The 21911-nt window shown below is 49.4% G+C and overlaps 1 protein-coding gene across 2 annotated transcripts; it reads left to right on the top strand.

Annotated features, from left to right (window-relative positions):
• Positions 1 to 1721: 1721 nt before the first annotated feature.
• On the top strand, positions 1722 to 21038 carry P2rx4 (purinergic receptor P2X 4). Of its 2 annotated transcripts, XM_038345493.2 has the most exons (13): positions 1840 to 1948; positions 4814 to 4966; positions 7089 to 7236; positions 10665 to 10736; positions 10843 to 10915; positions 11375 to 11471; positions 15804 to 15884; positions 15988 to 16129; positions 16224 to 16360; positions 19016 to 19109; positions 19206 to 19271; positions 19562 to 19657; positions 20253 to 21038. In XM_038345493.2, the coding sequence occupies exons 2-13, from the start codon at positions 4893 to 4895 to the stop codon at positions 20277 to 20279; spliced, it is 1107 nt and encodes a 368-aa protein (XP_038201421.1). In that variant the 5' UTR covers positions 1840 to 1948; positions 4814 to 4892; the 3' UTR covers positions 20280 to 21038. The 2 variants fall into 2 exon arrangements, with proteins under 2 accessions (XP_038201420.1, XP_038201421.1); XM_038345492.2 differs by lacking the exon at positions 4814 to 4966 and having other exon boundaries at positions 1722 to 1948.
• Positions 21039 to 21911: the final 873 nt, after the last annotated feature.

Below are 21911 nucleotides of genomic sequence, written 5' to 3' on the forward strand. Positions count from 1 at the left end.
GTGTACTGCTCTTCCAAGTTTGGTTTCTAGCACCCACATCACGTAGCTCACAACTGCCCAGAATGTAACTCAGCAGTAGAGCATCTGTCCCGCATATGAGAAACTCAGCTAAACCCCAGGGAGACACAGGCAAGAGACAAGAGGAGTTAAGGACATGTCACACTGCTTATATTTATTCTTGTGTTTTAGAATTTTAACAGCTTATGGGAAGGAGTGCATGCATTTGCCATGGCGCACGCAGGGGTCCGCAGACAATTGTGGGACTCTGTTTTCTTCCACCACGCAGCTTCCAGGGATTGAATGCCAGCTATCAAGACTGGCAGCAAGTATGCTTGCTCACTGACCAGAGAGGGAAGCAGGGTCTCACTCTATAGTCCAGGTGGGAGTAGAACCAGGTATGAAGACCAGGCTGGTTTTAAACTTGTGCCAATCCTTCCAGCTCTGCTTTCCGAGACTGGCATTCCAGGCATGTGCCACCAGCCAGGCTATCATATTTTTAGAACAGTTCACAGGTTAAGACTTAGTGCCCATGATAAATCCGTGGTAACACGGTGTAGCCAAACTGTTGGCATGCTCTCTGAGAGGTGACTGGTTCCTGAAGGACCTGTCTTATCAATAGCCAATCACAATATGGGGAGGTTGTAGAAAGTCGAAGGTGAAGCTTCATTAGAATAAGTCATAGGGAGCTAGTCCTGGGAGACACATCTTGTTCCCATGTCTGGTTCCCAGCTGCTAGGGGCTGAGAAGATCTGCTCCATCAACTCAGGACAAATTAAATGGCTACAATGGAAACCTCTGAAACCATGAGCCCGGATACATCTCTCTTCCTTTGGTTTCCTCTCAGTGACCAAACACTAACATACATGGAATCAAAGAAACGTGAAGAGGAAATGAGAAGAGCCAGCAGGTGCAAAGAGAACCTAAACCTCGTATAAATTCCCTACTACATCTATACCGCACAAGGCAAGAGACTGTCCTTGCTCTGCTCACTGGACAGTACCTGGCGGAAGGTACTTCTCGGGTGCATTTGTTCCACTAAATATGAAACACCTGTGAAAACATGGCAGGGAATGCTGTATGTGGCATCAAACAAGGCCACAAGGACGTTCTCCCTAAGGTTGTGATAACACATTCTCAATGGCCGGGTGGCTAAGGGAACCTGGCTGCTTCCTCCTCTCAGACACCACTGAGACAGTTATGGGGCAAGGACATGGCCTGACTTCAGTTCTAGAAGGGGTATATGATGGCACTTGTGGCTGACAACCCAGGACACCAGATATTTGCACCCACCCCTTACCACGCACCCTACAGGTTCAGAAAGCACATGGCGCAGCTTCCTGCATTACAGCCAGAGCAAGTTTGGCTCCCTCAGGGGTAGCTGTTCTCCGCAGCACGCAGGTCCTCTAGGAATGTGACACTAAGTTCCCCCAGGGGAGTGGCTCATTATCCTGCGTGGAACTCGCTGAACTGTCCTTGGCAACAGGGAGGAAGCCATCTGCTTCTCGCTTCTCCTAGGCCTGGGGGTGGGGGTCATTACTCTGTTGACAGTGATCCCCCGTCCCGCTACAGAGGTAATTCATCCCCGAGGGCAAAGCTACTCTTGCTCTCCAAACTCCAGCCCCTTGAGGGGGTCATCAGTTGGGGTGTCGCCCTCGGGTGGCCGAGGGGGAGGAGACGCGCACCTCAGGCCACGCGCCGCCTATTTCCGGGCGCCGCGGCGGGCCTGCCCGAGCTGCTGGGCGGGGCTGCGGCCGGGCCCCAGCTGCGACGAGGCGACCCCGCGGTGCTCACCCCGCAGAGCGGGCGGCAGAGCCATGGCCGGCTGCTGCTCGGTGCTCCGGGCTTTCCTGTTCGAGTACGACACGCCGCGCATCGTGCTCATTCGCAGCCGTAAAGTGGGGCTCATGAACCGCCTGGTGCAGCTGCTCATCCTGGCTTACGTCATCGGGTGAGCGGGCCTGGGGAGGGGCCGCGGCTGGGGGGACCCAGACGGCCGGGACTTGGCAGTGCCCCTTGCTCACTCCCCCCACCCCGGGCCTGGGGCACCCGCTGGGCTGCCCGCGACCTCCACCCCAAGTCCAAGGGGCGACACGTCCTCCCCGGGCTCTAACCACCTGGAACCGGCTTGTACAGGACCCTGGGGGTACTTGGATGTCCTATGAGCGAAACTTGGCTAGACTGTCACCCTACTTGTCTTCCAACTTGCTCCGTGACACCCTTTGACTTGGTGGAGGGGCTTTACTCCCAATCTTCTTTCTTCGTTTCCATTTTTAAATCTGCTGACAAAAACCAAACCTTGTGATTTTCATTCGGTACTTTCTGGGTCTGTGGTTTCCGGCCCTTTAAGAACCTCCTGATAACCCAATACCCAGGAGATGTCACACTTCCCAAAAATGTCCTGAGGTCACTAACTTTGTTTTGTTGGATTGTTTAGAATATGGGTACCTGCCTTATTCTGATTCTAACCTCTGCTCCCCATTTATTGTCTGTATATACCCTGTCATCACTATAGGTATTATTAAATATTTAATTTTAATTGAATGCACTGTAATAATTTAATGCACCCAGGAGAGAAGGTGGGCGTTACCTTGCCTCTTGGACCCGCTTTCCCATATTCTAGTGTCAGCAGCTGCTGGTCTGACGGGTGGATCTGCTTTCTCTTCTATCTAAAGGGCCTAAAGCAAGGATCCCTATCTAAACCTTGGAACCTTTTAGGAATCCTTAGAAAAATACTGATTGCCGGTTCACACGCTGACCCTTTATTCAGTTACATAGATAGCTGTAAAGCAGGGCCTGCCAAAGGTTCTGCGCCTGTCCATACGTACCTGAGAAATCTTTGTGAACACAGGCAGTTGGAGAGCTGGCCCAGTAGTTAAGACTGCCTGGGGCACACTTTTAATCCTAGCACTAGGGAGGCAGAGGCAGGAGAATCTTTGTGAGTTCCAGGCCAGCCTGCTGTATAAAGTGAGTTTCTGGACTGCCAGAACCATATATAGTGAGATCCTACCTTGGAAATAAATAATAAAGTAACAGGTCCCCTGCTTTGGTGTGAAGTTTGGAATCTGTTCAGACTGCCTAAGGGAATTCACAAGATGGCCTGCTTCCTTTCCAACATATGTCAGTGCAGAAGCAGCAGGCACGAGAGGTAACTTGCCGAAGTCTGGTGCGGGAGTCGTGGATGTGCCTGCAATCCCAATATTCAGAAGCCTGACTCAGGAGGATGCTGAGTTTAAATCCAGTCTGGGCTACGGGAGACCCTGTCTCTGAAAGTCTTTATATAGATAAAAGTGTGTTTAGCATGGCGAGGCCTTGGGTCCCAGCCCAGTTCCTGAAGAACACCTAGCCCTATCCAGGTTGGGACTTGTTAAGGTGCTGGAGTGGACGGGCGGGCGGCTAGCTGACAACATAACCAGCTAGATCATTAGATTAGATTATAGGATTACCTGGAATCTGGAGGCCAATGGGGCTTTGTGCTCTCGGTTTGCTCTCCAGGGATGATGTGTTCAGTGATAATGTTCTAGACTGTGAAGGGTCTGTGGCTGTCGTTATCTTAAGAGGGCCAAATGCAGACACTGACTGCTCGAGCTGTCTCGAAATTAAAATGCACTCATTCCCCCGAGGTCCCAGAGATCAAACCAAAGGCCTGTGCATGCTAGACAAGCTTTGTGTTAGTGGGCTGTAGCCTTTGTTTAAATGTTGATCTTATTTTTTTTTTTTTTTGGTTTTTTTTTGAGACAGGGTTTCTCTGTGGCTTTGGAGCCTGTCCTGGAACTAGCTCTTGTAGACCAGGCTGGTCTCGAACTCACAGAGATCCGTCTGCCTCTGCCTCCCGAGTGCTGGGATTAAAGGCGTGCGCCACCATCACCCGGCGGCTGATCTTATTTTTTAGTGTGTGGGTATCTCTGTATGAGTGGGGGTACACACATGCCATAGCACATGCGGAAGTCGGAGGACAGCTTTTGGGAGTCAGTTCTCTCCTTCCACGGTGGGGTGGGGTCTGGGGATGATGCTCAGGTCCTTCACACAGCAGGCTCCTTTACCTGGGAGAGCATCTCCAGCCTTTATTTGGGGAGGAGGTTGGGGGGCTCAGATTAGACAGGGTCTGTGTGAGCCCAGGCTGTCCAGACATTGGACTCCCAAATGGTCCTCTACCTCCCAAGTGCTGGAATGACAGGGGTACACTACCATGCCCAATTCCCAATCCGATACTGTAGACATGATGTTAAAATATTTTACCTATATTGGACCACATAAAAATATGTCATTAATTTTTCCTGTGTCTTTTCTTTGAGACAAGATCTCTAACTATCTGGCCTGTAACTTGATATGGAACCCAGGCTGGTCTTGAAATCATAAAAATGAAAAGCATGTACCACACCTGGCTTACAATGTATTTCTAATCATGAACTCTTACCACTGAGCTACACTCCCCACCCCTATGGTGTTCTGTTTCTGTGGGGCAGCATAGTTATGGCGTCTCCTGTATAGTAATATCCATCCCATCATTTATTAAAACAACCAGCGCTTTGCTTCCGCTCATCTCGCTGTGATCAAATCGATTCAGGATATAAATTCAGGACTTACTTTAAACTTTGTTGTTTGTTGAGGCAGGGCCTTACCATGCAGCCATGGTAACCTTGCACTCGTGCGACGTGGTCCAGGCTGGCAGAGGGATTTGAAGTGATCTTCATGCCTTAGGCTTCTGAGTGCCGGGATTATAAAGACGATCCATCACCTCCTGGCTTTTAAACTTCTTTGTTAGCTTCCTGATTTCATTAATCTTGGTGAAAGTATAATCTCTTTCTGCCTAAAGCAAATCCTTCCTCAAAAGACACTGACCTCAAAGTCCCCCGGGATCTTATTCCTGTGATGAAGAAATAACTAATCACACGATGATGGCGCCATCTCTCTTTCCAGTCGGCAACGCGGCGTTCTGGGTCTTAAAACTCACAGCCTGTGCCCTAAGGTCTGTGTCAAAGTGGGTTACGTGGGCTCTAGTGCCAGCGGGTGCCTAGACGCCCTGCAGAAGAGGACTTGGTGGGAGGGAAACCCAAGTTTAGGATGGGCAGAGGATTTGGGGATGGCTCATGTCAAACAAGCCCGTGAAAAGGTAACAGAAAATACCAGTTTCGGAAGTCTGGCCGGGGAGGGGTGTCTCCCAAGGAGGTGGATCTTAGCATTTCTTGGTTCTGAAACCACAGCAGGCTGGTGTACCCTGGAGGTTTCACAGCTGCTCTTGGGGGGCAGCGTTCTGACTGCTGCCTGGCGCTCAGGACATTCCTCTCGCCTATGGGTTTATCTCATGTAATCCTATGGTGTTCTACTGGCCTTCTCCGCGTCACGGCAGGAACAGCGACTGCATGGAAACTGAGACCCAGTGACTCCAGTTCGCGTCCAGTATCCAGCACACTTTAGATTTGTAATTATCTAGCCCAGCAGTTAACACCCTTACTTCCGAAGGAGAGTAGCAATGTGATGACCAGAATTCCTAGGAAGAAGTAGGATGGTACTGTAAAAGTTTCCCCGAGGGGCTAAGGGGACAGCTAGGATGGTGAAGTACTCAACTTTTAAGGACCAGAGTTCGAGATCCAAAACTAGTGCAAGTATCACATAATTGTAATCCCAGCACTGGGAAGGCAGAATCAGGTAGGTCCCTGGAGCTCACTGGCCAGCCTAATCATCCAACCCCAGGTCAGTGAGATCCTGTCTCAGAAAACCAAGGTGGGAGCCAGCTGTGGGGGTGACACACGTCCTTAATCCCAGCACTCAGGAGGCAAAGGCAGGTAGATCTCTTGGAGTTCAAAGCCAGTCTGATCTGCATAGCAAGTTTCAGGACAGGTGAGACCATGTATGAAAACCAAAATAGATGTGTTCTGAGGAAGGGTCCCAAGGCTGCCCTCTGGCCTACACATGCAAACTCATACACAAGAACACAAGCATAAATTCCCTGAGCAGAACATGGCACAGGCCCGTGATTCTACTGCTTGGGAGAACGAGGCAGGCCATCATCTTAAGTTCAAGGCCAGCCTGGGCTCTGTATTGAATACCAGCCAGAGCTGTATAGCAATTCCATGTTTCAAAAAGTGCTTGCTAGCCGGGCTTAATGGCGCACACCTTTATTCCAACACTCGGGAGGCAGAGGCAGGCAGATACCTGAGTTCGAGGCTAGTCTGGTCCACAGAATGGGTTCCAGGACAGCTAAGGCTACAAAGAGAAACACGGTCTCAAAGAAAACAACCACACAAGTTTAAAAACAAAAAGTGCTTGCTATGCAAGACGGACAACTTGAATCTGATCCCCAGAATCTACGGTGGAGATTTTAAACTTTTAAAGTTGTCCTCTGGCTTTTACATGTGAGCCCACATTTACACACTCAAACACACCAGCCCATGCACACACACACACACACACACACACTCACTCACACACACACACATGCACCAGGTGGGTGTAGTGTCTCACAACTAAAATCCCAGCATCTGGGAGTCTGAGGTGGAAGGATTACCATCTCAGAATTTGAGTCCAGCCTGAGCTACACAGCCTATACCAGACCAGCCAGGGCCACCTAGCAAAATCCAGCCTAAAAGATGGGATCCTCTTGTCTAAAGACAATAGAGGCCTCAGAGGTTTCTGGCTTGAGTTCAAATCCCTACTCTGCCACTTTCTAGCTGTATGACCTTGGGTCAGTGACTTAACCATTTTATTTCTCTATTCCTGTCTCTCTAAATTGTAGCTAATAATAATATGTGCCTTATGAAGTGGTTATGAAAACCACTTACTACATGGACATCCAATGGAAACCATTGTTAAAATATCCTATTATTAGTGATTCCCATAGACCACAGTGTCTTGAGCCCACTCAGACATCCAGTGATAAAGACGACATTTGCCGAGCCTTTCCTGAGTGCCGAGGACCGTGCTAGCTGGAAATAACCAGTGGGCTGGGCCCATTTCACACTGTAGGAGTTCAGCAGCTTTTGCCGGTCACATGATTAGTGAGTGCCACACTTGCACCGCGTGGCTGTGGGAGACTCCCTGGCGTCAGTTCAAGAGTTTACCGATGCCTGTGACCTGCTGTGTTTTTTTAGGTGGGTGTTTGTGTGGGAAAAGGGCTACCAGGAAACTGACTCTGTGGTCAGCTCGGTGACGACCAAGGCCAAAGGCGTGGCTGTGACCAACACTTCTGAACTCGGATTCCGGATCTGGGATGTGGCGGACTATGTGATTCCAGCCCAGGTATGTCTCGCTGTGACTAGAGGCTCTTCCTGAGTGGCCGGAGTTGGCCAGGGTGTTTTAGCCTGAGACAGCAGTGCAGTCAGATCTCCGGGATGTCATTTCTAACAGAGAACCCTGGAGAGCTTTCCTACTGCTCTGGAGTGTGGCTGGCTCCACCCAGCACTGTCTTCCCCCACCTTTATCTCTCTGAGCTCTCGAGGATGAGAAAGCAAACGTCTTTAGTCTTGGGCAGAGTGAGGCTGTGTTTGCATTCTGTGTTTGCTTTCCTGTCTTACACCCATAAGGTAAAGCTTGTCAGAGGGTATATTAAAAACCAAACTAAACCAGCAGTTAAAGACCACACACCCAAACTAAAAGGAAGCGATCAGATCCATCAGGAACAAAGAGGAAGAAATACTGCACTGGCGACCTAACCTACAACTGTATGTTAATCTGCACAGACACAAGCTGACGTTTTTCTTTTTCTAGATGTGGAGATGGAGCCTAGGGTTCACACATACTAGGCTAGCGCTCTGCTATGGAGCCAAATCTCCAGCTCCAATGCTGCAAGTTAAACATTGACTCTTTTGCTGTGTGCCTCTTGGCCAAACCCTGGCCGGGCGTCTCCTCCAGATGGCTGATGGGCTGGCTTGGTGTGTATGGTGGCCAAACTAGTTAAGCTGTCAGCACTTAGAGCTAGGAGAGAGAAAACAAGGACTTCAGATATTCCCTCTAAGAGTGTTCATTTCCCTGGCCTTCTCAGAAGGATCTGAGGGGAGAAAAGCCAGAGCTAAAGAGACAGAAAAATAAAAATGGACTGTCAGGCATGGCGGTGCATACCTTTAATCCCAGCACTCAAAAAACAAGGGCAAGCAGATCTCTGTCATTTTCAAGGCCAACCTAGTCTATACAGTGAATTAGTGAGTCCCAAGTGTCTGGAAACAACTTTTAAAAAACCAGTTGGAGCAAGTGGTTGCAATTGGGTTGTCCAGTCTCTGCAAAGTGGTGGTGGCTACCAACCCTATCCTAACAAGTGCTGGGACTGTCACACTCAGTGTACCTGCTGCAGCCAAGGAAGGGTATAAGCCCCGCTCCTGGGACTGAATGGGAAGGGCCAGCCAGCAGCTGTGCTCTGTCAAGCAGCTGAATCGGGGGCGAGGGCTTCCCTGGGCTCTCTTCCTAAGCTGTCTCCATGGGCAGAAAAAAACCACCACATCTCTGTGATGCGCCTCTAGATTGAAGTTTCCCTAAATGAAAGAGATAAGCAACTGAACGGAAAGGCGATAATGAGCTGTACATGGGGTGCCTAAGAGACCTGCTCCCCGAAATGGCTCCCAGAGCCGAGTATGAAGTGCTGAAGTTTCTAGTAGCTCTTTAAAATTCCAAGCACCCAGTGGAGGTTGGGGGGATATCTAACTAGAATCTCCTGGGGTCATTGTCTGTCATTCTTGTGTAAGAGGAATTAGCTATTCCTCTCTGTTATCTGCAGAGAATTGCTTCTAGAGGTTCTGGCTTAGCACCTTCATATCTACAAGGAAAAAACAAAAACACTTCAAAGAGAGAAATGTCTGTTACTGGCTGACAGGCTCTTCTCTAGAATATTTATTCATTTATTTATCTGTTTGGATTTTTTTAAAATTTATTTATTATGTATACAATATTCTGTGTGTATGCCTGCAGGCCAGAAGAGGGCACCAGACCCCATTACAGATGGTTGTGAGCCACCATGTGGTTGCTGGGAATTGAACTCAGGACCTTTGGAAGAGCGGGCAATGCTCTTAACCTCTGAGCCATCTCTCCAGCCCCCTGGATTTTTTTTTTTTTTTGAGACAGTCTCACTGTGCTGATTGGCCTTGAACTCACAAAGAGCCTTCTGTTTCTGCTTCCGGTGTACTGGAATGAAAGGTGTCTGCCATCATATCCAGCCTTTAGCATGCTTTTAAAAAATATATTTTATATGTCTGTGTGTGCACCTGAATGCATCTGTATGTGCACCATGTACATGCAGTACCAGCAGCAGTCAGAAGAGGGCATCAACCCGTGAACTAGTGTTGCAGATGGTTGTGAACCACCGTTGTAGGTGCTGGGAACTGAACCCAGGTTCTCTGGAAAAGCAGTAAGTGCTCTTAACTACTGAGACATCTCTCTAGCCCATCTGTGTGTGTGTGTGTGTGTGTGTGTGTGTGTGTGTGTGTGTGTGTGTGTGTGTCTGTGTATTGGTGGAATTGGAAATTGAATGCAGGGCCTTGTGACTGCTAGGCTAATATTCTACCACCAAGCTACAGCCCACCCTCTGTAGCATGTTTCTGAGGTTGGTGTGTGTGACAAACATGTATCAGTATCCATTTGATGACCAAATGCTAATTCCACTGCAGGGGTTGGCCACAGCGGATTTTCCATTCACTGCAGGCCTTTGCCTTGTTCCCACCTTTTGCCCGTCAGGAATATTTATGTGTAGTGATCTGTTTCAGTTGCTGTTTTAGCTCCGTGCAGATGAACAGGGAACCACAGATGAGTTTTGTAAATTGTGCTCTTAAAAATAATTAATCTTATGTGTTAGAGTGTTTTGCCTGGATAGTCCAGAAAGGGGCACTGGATCCCCTGGAACCGGAGCTGCAGATTGTGAGCCACCATGGATGTGGGTGCTGGGAGCTGAAGGAAGGGCAGTCAGGCTCTTAACGTCTGTGCCATCTCTCCAGCCTCTGAAATTGTATTCTTAAGGAAATTTCTGGACAGACTTAATAGCACACACCTGTAATTCCAGCTCTTAGAAGGTGGAGGCAGGAGGATCAGGAGTTCAAGGGCAGCTTTGGCTGTATACATTTCGAGGCCAGCCTGGGCTACATGAACCCCCATTTCAGCTACTCTTCCCACACATAAAAGGGGGGACATCTGGCTTGCTCTCGCTCTCTCTCTCTCTCTCTCTCTCTCTCTCTCTCTCTCTCTCTCTCTCTCTCTCTCTCTCTCTCTCTCTTTCTGTTTTTGTTTTGTTTCAAAACAGGGTTTCACTGTGTAGCCCTGGCTGTCCTGGAACTCACCTTCTGAGTGCTGGGATTAAAGGCATGCACCACCACCGCCCAGCTCTTCTTCTTTTTTTTTTTTTTTTATGTTTTCTTGACCTGTAGTTTTTGGCTTTTAAATACTCAAATGCTTTCTTAGGTATATTTTATTTAACTTTATTGTATAGGTGTTTCCCTTTGCATGTATGTCTGCACGCCACTTCGTACCTGATGCGGTGAAATCCAGAAAAGGGGGTCAGGGCTGCCGGAACTAGAGCTACTGATGGTTGTGAGCCACCATGTGGGTGCTGGGAATCAAACCCAGCTCCTCCTGAAGAGCAGCCAGTGCTCTTAACCGCTGGGCCACTCTCCAGCCCCGCGGGCTCTCCCCAGCCCCGCCCCACTCACTTCTTCTGAGAGGCACTCAACAGGGTTCTCTCCTCTCTATAGGAGGAAAACTCGCTCTTCATCATGACCAACATGATCATCACTGTGAACCAGACACAGAGCACCTGTCCAGAAGTAGGTGGCTCTTTGGGAAAACCCTCGGGCTTCACACCTACATCTGCTCCTGCCAAACTGTGGGGCTAGACCGCATGGAACCGGTTTTCATTCTCCCCTCTTGCAGGTTCCTGATAAGACCACCGTCTGTAACTCAGACTCGAACTGCACTCTTGGCTCCACAGGCACCCACAGCAATGGTAGGAGTGGGTAACTGAGCAGCTGGGACCAGGGGAAAGTGGCTTCCGATGACATCACACTTGCTGTGGCCCATCTGCCGCCCCCACCCCCATACAGCTCGATGGCAGAGCACAGGCTTGGCTTGGATGAGCCTGGGTTCAGTTCTAGCCCATCGTCAGAGATGGACCCCGCCCCCAGTGCTACATGAACACTGGGGCCCTCTTAGCATTCATTCGCCCATGCTGTGGCAGACACCTCAGGTGCTGCCCCTCTCTGTGCCTTGGTATCACTTTGGCAGATACGTGGCCAGTCCTGAGGCAGCCTTCTTGTTCTATTTCCATCTTCCAGACACTATCTAAATCCCATAGTGTACTAAAGATTGGCTGCCCAGGGTCCTCAGGGATCTCAGATTGTACAACACAAAGGTAAAAGATTGGCGACCAGACCCCTATGGACCTGGACCTGTTCTGTCTTCGCAGGAGTTGGGACTGGAAAATGCGTCCCATTCAACGCGTCTGTGAGGACCTGTGAGGTAGCAGCTTGGTGCCCAGTGGAGAACGACGCTGGCGTGCCAACGTGAGTCCTCCCCAAGGCTCCCTAACCTTGGTTCTCAGCCTGGAGGGAGGTGGCAGAGAGGTGCAGTGAGCCTGGGTGCCCGGAGTGGGGCCATTCCTCCCTGGGAGAGTGGTTGTCAACCACAGAACAAGGAGACCACAAGGGTTGTCACTTGTGATAAGGGTGCAGGTGACTTATGTGTGCCTGAGCATTGTCGGGTGCAAATAACCAACAGGAAACAGTTCTTGGTTTTTCGTCTTGGTTTTTTTTGAAAGAGCCTCACTATGTGGCCAGGGATAGCTTTGAAATCTTTGGTTGTTGTTAAGTAATTTTTAATGTGTGTGTGTGTGTGTGTGTGTGAGAGTGTGTGTTTGTAAAGTGTGCCACAGCACACATGAAGGTTGGAAAATAACTTGCTGATCAGCTCTCTCCTTCTGCCATTTGGGACCAGGAATGGAACTCAAATCCTCAGGCATTGCAGCAAGTGCCTTTACCCACTAGGCCATGTTACCAGGCCAGCCCAGCCCTGAATGCTTGGCCTCCTGCTTTGGTTTTCCAAGTACTGGGAATACCAGCATCAGCCGTCACACTGGCTTTTGATGTCTAGAGCACCAACCAAGCACACGTACATCCACCCACAACACACACACACAACACACACACACACACACACACACACTTTGATCCCAGCCCTCGGGAGGCAGAGGCAGATAGATCTCTGTGAGTTCGAGGCCAGCCTGGTCTACAGATTGAGTTCTAGGACAGCCAGAGCTATATAGAGAAGCCTTGCCTCAAAAAACCCAAGTAAGAGGCTGGAGAGAGGGCTCAGAGTTAAAAGCCCTGACTGCTCTACCAGAGAACTAGGGTTCAATTCCCAGCACCCACATGGCAGCTTACAGCTGTCTGTAACTCCAGTTCCAGGGGATTCAACACCCTCACTCAGACATAGATGTAGACAAAAAAAAACCCCCAATGTATATAAAATAAAAAATTAAAGCCTAAGTAATCAATTAAATTTCTTAAAGATTAAAAAACTACATGTCTATGTCCATCAAGTTCTGCCAAGTGCCTATGGTGCCCACGAGGCCAGCAGAGGGCACTGGATCCTCTAGAGCCGGAGTTACAGGCGGTTGTGACCCACATGACATAGGGTGAGAGATTCCTTAACTGCTGAGCCATCTCTCACCCTTTACTTATAAAAAAAAGTTTTTCAAAATAAAATATAATTACAGTGTTTCCCTCCTTTCCTCCATCCAACTCTGTTTATATAACCCCCATACCTACTCTCTCCCAAATTCGTGGCTTCGTGTTCCTGTTACACACAGCTGCACACACGCACACAGGCACAAACATACAAATACAACCTGCCCAGTCATTTTAGTGTTCCTGTTACACACAGCTGCACACACGCACACAGGCACAAACATACAAATACAACCTGCCCAGTCATTTTAGTGTTCCTGTTACACACAGCTGCACACACGCACACAGGCACAAACATACAAATACAACCTGCCCAGTCATTTTAGTGTCAACCTTCTTTGACTTGTAAATGTAGCTGCCGGGCCGGCAGTAGTGTCTCACGCCTGCCTTTAATCCCAGGACTCGGGAGGCAGAGACAGGTGAGTTCAAGCCTAGCCTGGTCACAGAGAAACCCTGTCTCAAAAAACAAACAAAACAAAACAAAGCAAAAGTGGCTGCTGGTCCAGGAAGATGGTTCAACAGAAAAGGGTACTTGTAGTTCTGTCCCTAGAACCCACATGGTGGGCGGAGAAGCAGCTTGCCCACGGCTGTCTGGCCTCCATGCGTGTTTACAAGTGCTTGCCCGCGGCTGTCTGGCCTCCATGCATGTTTACCAGTGCTTGCCCACGGCTGTCTGGCCTCCATGCGTGTATACCAGTGCTTGCCCACGACTGTCGGGTCTCTATGAGTGTTTACCAGTGCTTGCCCATGGCTGCCTGGCCTCTATGCGTGTATACCAATGACGTTTTTGATGTAAAAACTTAAAGGTACAGTGTGGAGCAGCGGTGGTACTGCAAGCCTGTGATCCTAGTGCTCAGGAAGTTTAGATGGGAGGAGGGTGCCAACCAAACCAGTCTGGGTTATATATGGAGACTGTATCTGAAGAAACGAGAAAACAAATCACAGCATGGCCAATGGTGTATTTGACAATGTAATTTATATTGGGCAGCACTTTGCAGGACTAAGCTGGTGGGGCAACTTAGATTGGATCTCTGGGAGCTCTGAGGCTCACTCCGGACCAGTAGGAGACCTTGTCTCAGAGGAGGTGGGCTGTGCTCATGAGGAAGCCACCTAAGGCTGTACTCCAGCCTCCAGGTGTGCACCCAGGCATAACATCTGCATCACACAGGTGTACACACAGGAATAACCTCTGCATCACATGCAGGTGTGCACACAGGCATAACATCTGCATCACACGCAGGTGTGCACACAGGAATAACCTCTGCATCACACGCAGGTGTGCACACAGGCATAACATCTGCATCACACGCAGGTGTGCACACAGGCATAACATCTGCATCACAGATGTGCACACAGGCATAACTTTTACATCACACACAGGTGTGCACACAGGCATAACATCAGCATCACACAGGTGTGCACACAGGCATAACATCTGCATCACACACAGGTGTGCACACAGGCATAACATCTGCATCACACGTAGGTGTGCACACAGGAGTAACCTCTGCATCACACACAGATGTGCACACAGGCATAACATCTGCACCACACACAGACACTGGGTGTGCACACAGGCATAACCTCTGCATCACACACAGGTGTGTACACAGGCATAACATCTGCATCACACAGGTGTGCAAACAGGAATAACCTCTACATCACACACAGGAGTGCACACAGGCATAACATCTGCACCACACACAGGTGTGCAAACAGGAATAACCTCTACATCACACACAGGAGTGCACACAGGCATAACATCTGCACCACACACAGGTGTGCACACAGGCATAATATCTGCATCACACAGGTGTGCACAGGAATAACTTCTGCATCACACACAGGTGTGCACACAGGAATAACCTCTGCATCACACACAGATATGCACACAGGCATAATATCTGCACCACACAGGTGTGCACACAGGCATAACATCTGCATCACACAGGTGTGCACACAGGAATAACTCTACATCACACACAGGTGTGCACACAGGCATAACATCTGCATCACACACAGGTGTGCACACAGGCATAACATCTGCACCACACACAGGCACTGAAAACAGATGTTTCTATTCTTATTCAGTCTCTTCCTTTACATAGAGGAGGAAGCCCTGACTCGGGGTGTCTTGATTATCACTTGCTGATTTGTATTTCTTACATAGAATAAACCCCAGACCACACACCCTGGGAAGACTACAAGTTTTTGTTTTGGTTTTTCCTTTTTTTTTTAAAGATTAACTTTTTAAAAAGATTTTATTTATTTATTATGTATACAGGGTTTATACCTGCATGCTTTTTTTTTTAAGATTTTCTTTACTTATAATATCTACAGGGTTCATGTCTGCAGGCCAGAAGAAGGCACCAGATCTCATTGTAGATGGTTGTGAGCCACCATGTGGTTGCTGGGAATTGAACTCAGGACCTCTGGAAGAGTAGCCAATGTTCTTAACCTCTGAGCCATCTCTCCAGCCCTGTTTTGGTTTTTGTATGCGTTCATAAGAATTGTGTTGCTGGGGGCTGGAGAGATGGCTCAGTGGTTAAGAGCGCTGGCTGCTCTTCCAAAGGTCCTGAGTTCAATTCCCAGCAACCACATGGTGGCTCACAACCATCTATAATGGGATCTGTCACCCTCTTCTGGTGTGCAGGCATACATGGAGGCAGAATGTTGTATATATAATAAATAAATAAGTCTTTAACGAAAAAAAAAAAGAATTGTGTCGCTCCCAATATATTCCCAAAACAGTGCTATTAAAACTTGTTGAGCTTGGTGGTGGTGGCTCACACCTTTAGTCCCAGCACTCGGGAGGCAGAGGCAGGTGGATCTCTGTGAGTTCGAGGCCAGCCTGGTCTACAAGAGCTAGTTCCAGGACATGCTCCAAAGCTACAGAGAAACCCTGTCTCGAAAAACCAAAATCATGGCGGCCATGCCAATATCTTCCTCAGCAAATGCTCGGGTTCTTCACGGCCCAATGCCTCGGACCAGGAGCCCCACCTTTTCAGAGGAAGGCTCAGGACTGCTGACCTAGTGCTACACAGAAGAGAGTAGAAAATGCTAGGTGCTGCCGTTTCTCCTTCAGAGAGACCTGTCAGAGGGGATGCCGCAGCCGTGTGCATGTATTTAGTAACCACAATTCTTTTCCAGGCCAGCTTTTTTAAATGCCGCAGAAAACTTCACCCTCTTGGTAAAGAACAACATCTGGTACCCCAAGTTTAATTTCAGCAAGTAAGTGGGGGCCAGGCGTGCGTGTTCATAAGCCTCTTAAAGAGCTTCTGCCTCTTCCTGAGGTCCCTCTCGCTCAGACTTTTTGCTTCCTCCCTGGCATCAGGAGGAACATTCTCCCCAATGTCACCTCTTCCTACCTCAAGTCGTGCATTTATGACGCTCAAACGGATCCCTTCTGCCCCATATTCCGTCTTGGCAAAATTGTGGAGGATGCAGGACACAGCTTCCAGGATATGGCAGTTGAGGTAGGCGCTAGCATGGCTTTTCACACACCTCCTTGGCCCCAGTGTGGACCCAAGTTCTGAAAGCCTGGCTGTGTCTCTCTTGCTTCCCCCACAGGGAGGCATCATGGGCATTCAGGTCAAGTGGGACTGCAACCTGGACAGAGCTGCCTCCCTCTGCCTGCCCAGGTACTCCTTCCGGCGCCTCGACACCCGGGACCCGGAGCACAATGTATCCCCTGGCTACAATTTCAGGTACGTGAGCCTAGCCTTGTCACACACACGTTGGGTTGAGAGATGATAGTAGATACCTATGGGGTTATTCATACCACCCCCCACAAAAGACAGTACCCACGGGACAGGCTATGTATCACTGGTTCAGGGCAGGAAGGCCAGGTACCTGGCAGGATACTCCCAGAAGGGCCTTGCTCAGGGGATGTCCAGGCCCATGAGAGTTCTCCTTGCTCTTTCATGCTACAAGCGCTCAGCAGTGAAGAGCACTTGCTGCTCTTCCAGAGGACCAGGGTTTGGTTCCCAGCACCTACACAGCAGCTTACAATTGTCACAACTCCTGATCCAGGGTATCTAATACCCTCTTCTGGCTTCCTTGGGCACAGCATATACATGATGCATTTATATGTAGGCAAAACACTCATACACATCAGATAAAAATAAAATCTTTTTGTTTTTAATGTGTTGAGATTTGCAGGGTAGAGAAGCCAGCATCTTAGGCTTCTGAGGGCCATCTTTTGCCACACCCCTGCTCACTACTGTGAGGAACAAGATGAGCTTGTAAACTCGGTTGACGGCCAGTGGTCCAGAAATGGTTTCTTAGTAACTGATGCTGCCCCAACATGCAGGGGCTATAGGTGTAACCTGTCGAGAGGCCTGTGTCTGCTCAAGCCAGGCATGGTGGCACATCTTTAACTCCAGGACCCGGGGGACTGAAGCAGGGGTGCACATTTGAGGCGAGCCTGAGCTGCCTCACGAGGCCCTGTCTCAGTACAGTAAAACAAAGGGCTGCACTTCAATTTGCCTGCTGAAAATACCAGCCTTCCCTGACTCTAGTAACAAACTGAATGGTTCAAAACAACAGAATTTTATTTTTTGGTAGTTTGAAATCAGAAGTCTAGAATCAAGGTGTCTGCAGGGTTGTGCTGCCGCAAGCTCTGTTACTGGATTCTTCTTGGACTCTTCAAGCATTTGTTGGCTACCAGCAATCTTTAGCTTGTACGTGTGTCACCACCTCTGCCGTCACATGATCTTCCTACGTCTGCACATCTTTTTTCTACGTAGCTGAGGATGACCTTGAACTCCTGATCCCCCTGCCATCACCCCAAGTGCTGGGATCAGAGGTGTGCACCACCACACCCTTTTTTTTCATTTATTTATTTATTCTGTATACAATATTCTGTCTGTGTGTATGACTGCAGGCCAGAAGAGGGCACCAGACCCCATTACAGATGGTTGTGAGCCACCATGTGGTTGCTGGGAATTGAACTCAGGACCTTTGGAAGAGCAGGCAAAGCTCTTAACCTCTGAGCCATCTCTCCAGCCCCTACACCCACCTTTTTTTAGACAGACCAGGAACTTGCTGTGTAGACCAGGGTGGTCTCAAACTCCAGAAACAGAACTGCCTTAGCCTCTTGAGTTCTGGGTTAAAGGCATGCACCACCACACCTGGCCCAGTCTCTCCTCTTCTTGAACATTGGACTTAGGGTGGACCGTAATCTATCATGATCTCATTTTAACTAATTACATCTGCAAAGCCTTCTTTCCAAATAAGGTCACACTTGCAGGCCCTAGGTGGACATGAGCCTGGGAAGGGGGCACTATTAAATCCAGGACACTTGGGAATCTGATGAGAGGCCTGGGGACACCTTTGCCATTTTCTTAAAGCAGCAAAATCCTATGTACATTTAATGTGCTTTTGCTGAATAGGTCTTTAAAAAGGTTGCCCTTTGACTCCCTCTAGTGGTAATTTGTGGTATCAGAATTGTGTGGGGTTGTAAGAAGGCTCTCCAAGACTATGGCAGGTATTTGAATGCTCCCCTGGGAGTCAGATTTCTCTAGTTCCATTTCTATTACTTCATGGTTCTAATAGAGACAGTTGTAGAGACCTCGAGCTGAGAAGTTGATGGATCCCACAGGACACCCAGCTCCTGGCTTCTGCCAGCACTAACCTCACCTGAGAGTCCCAAGCCTGGACCACAGCATAGAAGCTGTGGATCAGATAAGTCTGAGGCTTAAGATCCTGGTAGAATGCTAAGGCTGGGGTCTGGTAGAACAGTAGTCAAGACAAGGTTTCTTTTGGAGGTGCTGAAATTCTAAAATTGACTGACTGTATATTTCAGAACAATTAACTGATCTTTTAAGTTTCTGGAGATCTGGGATTACAGACTCCCCTGACTTGAATTCTGCGGTTTGGTGGATTAGTGGTGTAATTGTATTTCAGCTCATGGGTATACGCCAACCCAGCCATATAAACAACAGAAAAACAGATGGTGGGCAGGAAGAGCCACTGAGGCATGGCACATCCACCTGGAGCCAAGATCGCGGGCCGAAATGAGTGCTGTGGCCGGCTTGGCCCTCATTTTGCAGTGCGGTCCTGCAGATCCCTGCTGGCTGGCGAGCTCTCTGTTGGTAGCCAGGGTTCCCTGGAGAGAGGCAGGTGTCTTGGCTGTATCAGGAAGGCCATTCAGAGCAAGAGGCTTCTGCCATCCTGTGGGAGATGGCGATGACAGGAGTCACTCTGTCCCTCTGCCACCGGCCTCACATTAGCTGGCAGGCTGACCTGGGGTGCTTAGTGTGTGCTAAGTCTGCAGAGAAACTCATTAGCCAGGACCAGCTGTGCCCAGGGACTCAGGTCCCGCCCTGACAGCTTTCTCCCTAACCCACTCTCTTCTTCAGGTTTGCCAAGTACTACAGGGACCTCACCGGCAATGAGCAGCGCACACTCATCAAGGCATATGGCATCCGCTTTGACATCATCGTGTTTGGAAAGGTTGGCCCTCCCTTGAGCCCCACTGGGAGAGGGAGCCTCCCACCACCGTATTTTCTACCGTTAACCCCACTTTGGTTCTCTTCCTGTCTTACACAGGCTGGGAAGTTTGACATCATCCCTACCATGATCAATGTTGGCTCTGGCTTGGCACTGCTGGGGGTGGTGAGTGGCGAATTGTTCCTTTCGGGAACTGAACCCTTCTTACTAGCAAGGAGCATAGCGAGTGCTGTCCTTCCCTACACCCCCAGACTTGTCTCTAGACTGGATGCTTCTAGGGGTGAGAGGAAAGAAGCCCTAGACATCCCGGCTCTGGGATCAAGTCCCTTGGCTGGGGTTCAGCTTGATTCAGAGGAATGGAGATGTCTTTCCTCTCCAGCAGGCTAGGTTTTAAAGGAAGGGGTCTACACAGAGCAACAGCTAAACGCATCCTGGTTCATTCTGTGCTAAACCAGGCGACCGTGCTATGTGATGTCATAGTCCTCTACTGCATGAAGAAAAGATACTACTACCGGGACAAGAAATATAAGTATGTGGAAGACTACGAGCAGGTAGGTGGCTAGGCTAGGCAGGCCATAGCTTTGAGCGCCTTGTTTCTGTCTATTGTCCCAGTGGAGAACACCAGCCAAGGCCCTTCTCAAAGGGTGGCATTGACCTTCCACTGACCACCTGTGATAACATTTATCTCCAGCTTTTCTTTAGATGGACGCCTTCTTTAAAACCCAGCTGTTTTTGTTTTTCAAGACAGGGTTTCTCTGTGTAGCCCTGGCTGTCCTGGAACTCGCTCTGTAGACCAGGCTGGCCTCAAACTCACAGAGCTCCTCCTGCATCTGCCTCCCGAGTGCTGGGATTACAGGCATGTGCTACCACCACCTGGCTAACCCAGTTTTATTTTAATTAGTCACACCTGGGTTGTGGTAACAGCTGGTAGGACAGTATCTATATCAACATGGTACATTAATCTTGCAGAATGAGGGTTTTGTACCATACTGTGAGACCTTCCAGAACCAACTTGAGGCCTCTCCATTGTTAAAATCCTTCCAGAAACCCTCAAGGGAAAGCACCAGCCCCTCCTGCCCCTGGTGGTTAGGTAAATTCTGGTGGCAACAGGCAGGGTAGTTACGTGTTTACCCCCCACCTCTGCAGGGTCTCGCGGGCGAGATGGACCAGTGATGCCTGAGCCTACACTTCAGCCCCACACAGCCCTCATCAAAGCAGTGAGAAGGAACGGCTGCTGCATCACTCAAGAGAAAGTTCCAGAGCTTAACTCTGCTCCTCCACTCCACACTCAGGGTTGCCCAGCGGGTCTCTTATCATTTGGTTTTGTCAGTTTTGAGCCCGCGTCTTGCTTTGTGGCTCAGCTGAGTTTCAGACTCAGGATCTTTCTGCTCCAGCCCCCAAGAGTGCTGGGATTACAGAGGTACTTCACAGTACCCTTCTCCTTGTGGGTTTTGGCACTTTTTAAAATCTTTTATGGTTTCACTGTACGTACCTCAGGTTGGCCTCAAACTCAAGACATTCCTGCACCCTCTACAGCCTTTTCACCTCGCCTTTTGTGTGTGTGTGGGGGGGGGGGTCATTGGCTTACTGCGCACAGTCGACCCCTGGTATGGTGTTGTTGATACAGTATGAGCATACCGAGGAAATACAACAGTCAGAGAGCAGACACACTGCTGTGACTTGTGGGGCTGCCATCTTCTCCAGCGTCTCCAGGACTGGCTCCCTTCGAAGTCCCGGTCCTCTGAGGCACAGCAGCTTTGTCCAGCACTTTATAAGGAGGGGCTTCTCCAGGTGTTGCTGGCAGGCCTGGGGCATGGCTCCTCTTCCCTGTAACTAGACTCTGCCCCTTGTGACAAAGGCAGAGTTAGCTTTCCCTTTCAGAAGGGCTCTGTTGAAACGACTGAGGACCAAACATTAAATGACGTTCAAGTCCTTGTCTGTGTGGTCTCTTGGCATGGGAGCTGGAGCGCTCCTTCCACCATGAAAGTCATCAACATCCAAATGGAGTCCCCAAACAAGAAGGGGCTGGGGCAGCAGATCCTCACGTGGTCCTGATAGTAAGATCATGCCTTCACACAACCTTGCTGTGAAGGTCACTTCAGGAGCAGCTAGAGTTCCTGTTCACCTTCTGGTCACTTCCCACGGGAAACCAAAGAACCTGTGGTATGTAACAGCCTGGCCACAGAACTCTTAACGGCGCTCACATTTACCACCTCTATCCTGCCCTGGCCCACAGAGCACTGCCGCCACTGAACCCTTCCACCATCTCTGAATAAACAGCTTTCTTTGGGGACCCCACTTTCCAGTCATATCTGTGACAACCTTCACAGTAAATTCTTCTGTGGGCCAGCTGCCGTGCTCGGGAGGGGTCTCCGCTTGCTTCTGGTGGGAAGTTTTGGTTTTGTGGTGCTAGGAACTAGACTCTGGGTCTTGCAACATGCTCTACCACTGAGCTGCAGCCCCAGACTTGCTCCTGGGACTTCCAGCATTTTCCCCCTAATATACCTACAAGCCTACCAACTGTGATCCTCACTAGGTTGTGTTCCCACAGAACATACGTGATGTTTTTCCATAGCTGCTATTTTCATATGAAACAGCTACTACCATTATTAAAAGGGGCTGCTGGTCTTCAGGTAACAGTTTCAGGGATGTGGCTTACTTAACCCTTCCCCCTCAGTAGTTTCTCCAGCTCAAAGCAGGACCACCTGCATCTGTTGCTATGGGTACAAACTGGTGCCATTGCCGGCCTGAAGTTTCACATCCTCGCACTGTGAAAAGCGGCTCGTCCCTCCCCTTTGCCATTAG

The sequence above is a fragment of the Arvicola amphibius genome, chromosome 10 (assembly GCF_903992535.2).
Source record: "Arvicola amphibius chromosome 10, mArvAmp1.2, whole genome shotgun sequence".
NCBI classification, from domain to species: Eukaryota; Metazoa; Chordata; class Mammalia; order Rodentia; family Cricetidae; genus Arvicola; species Arvicola amphibius.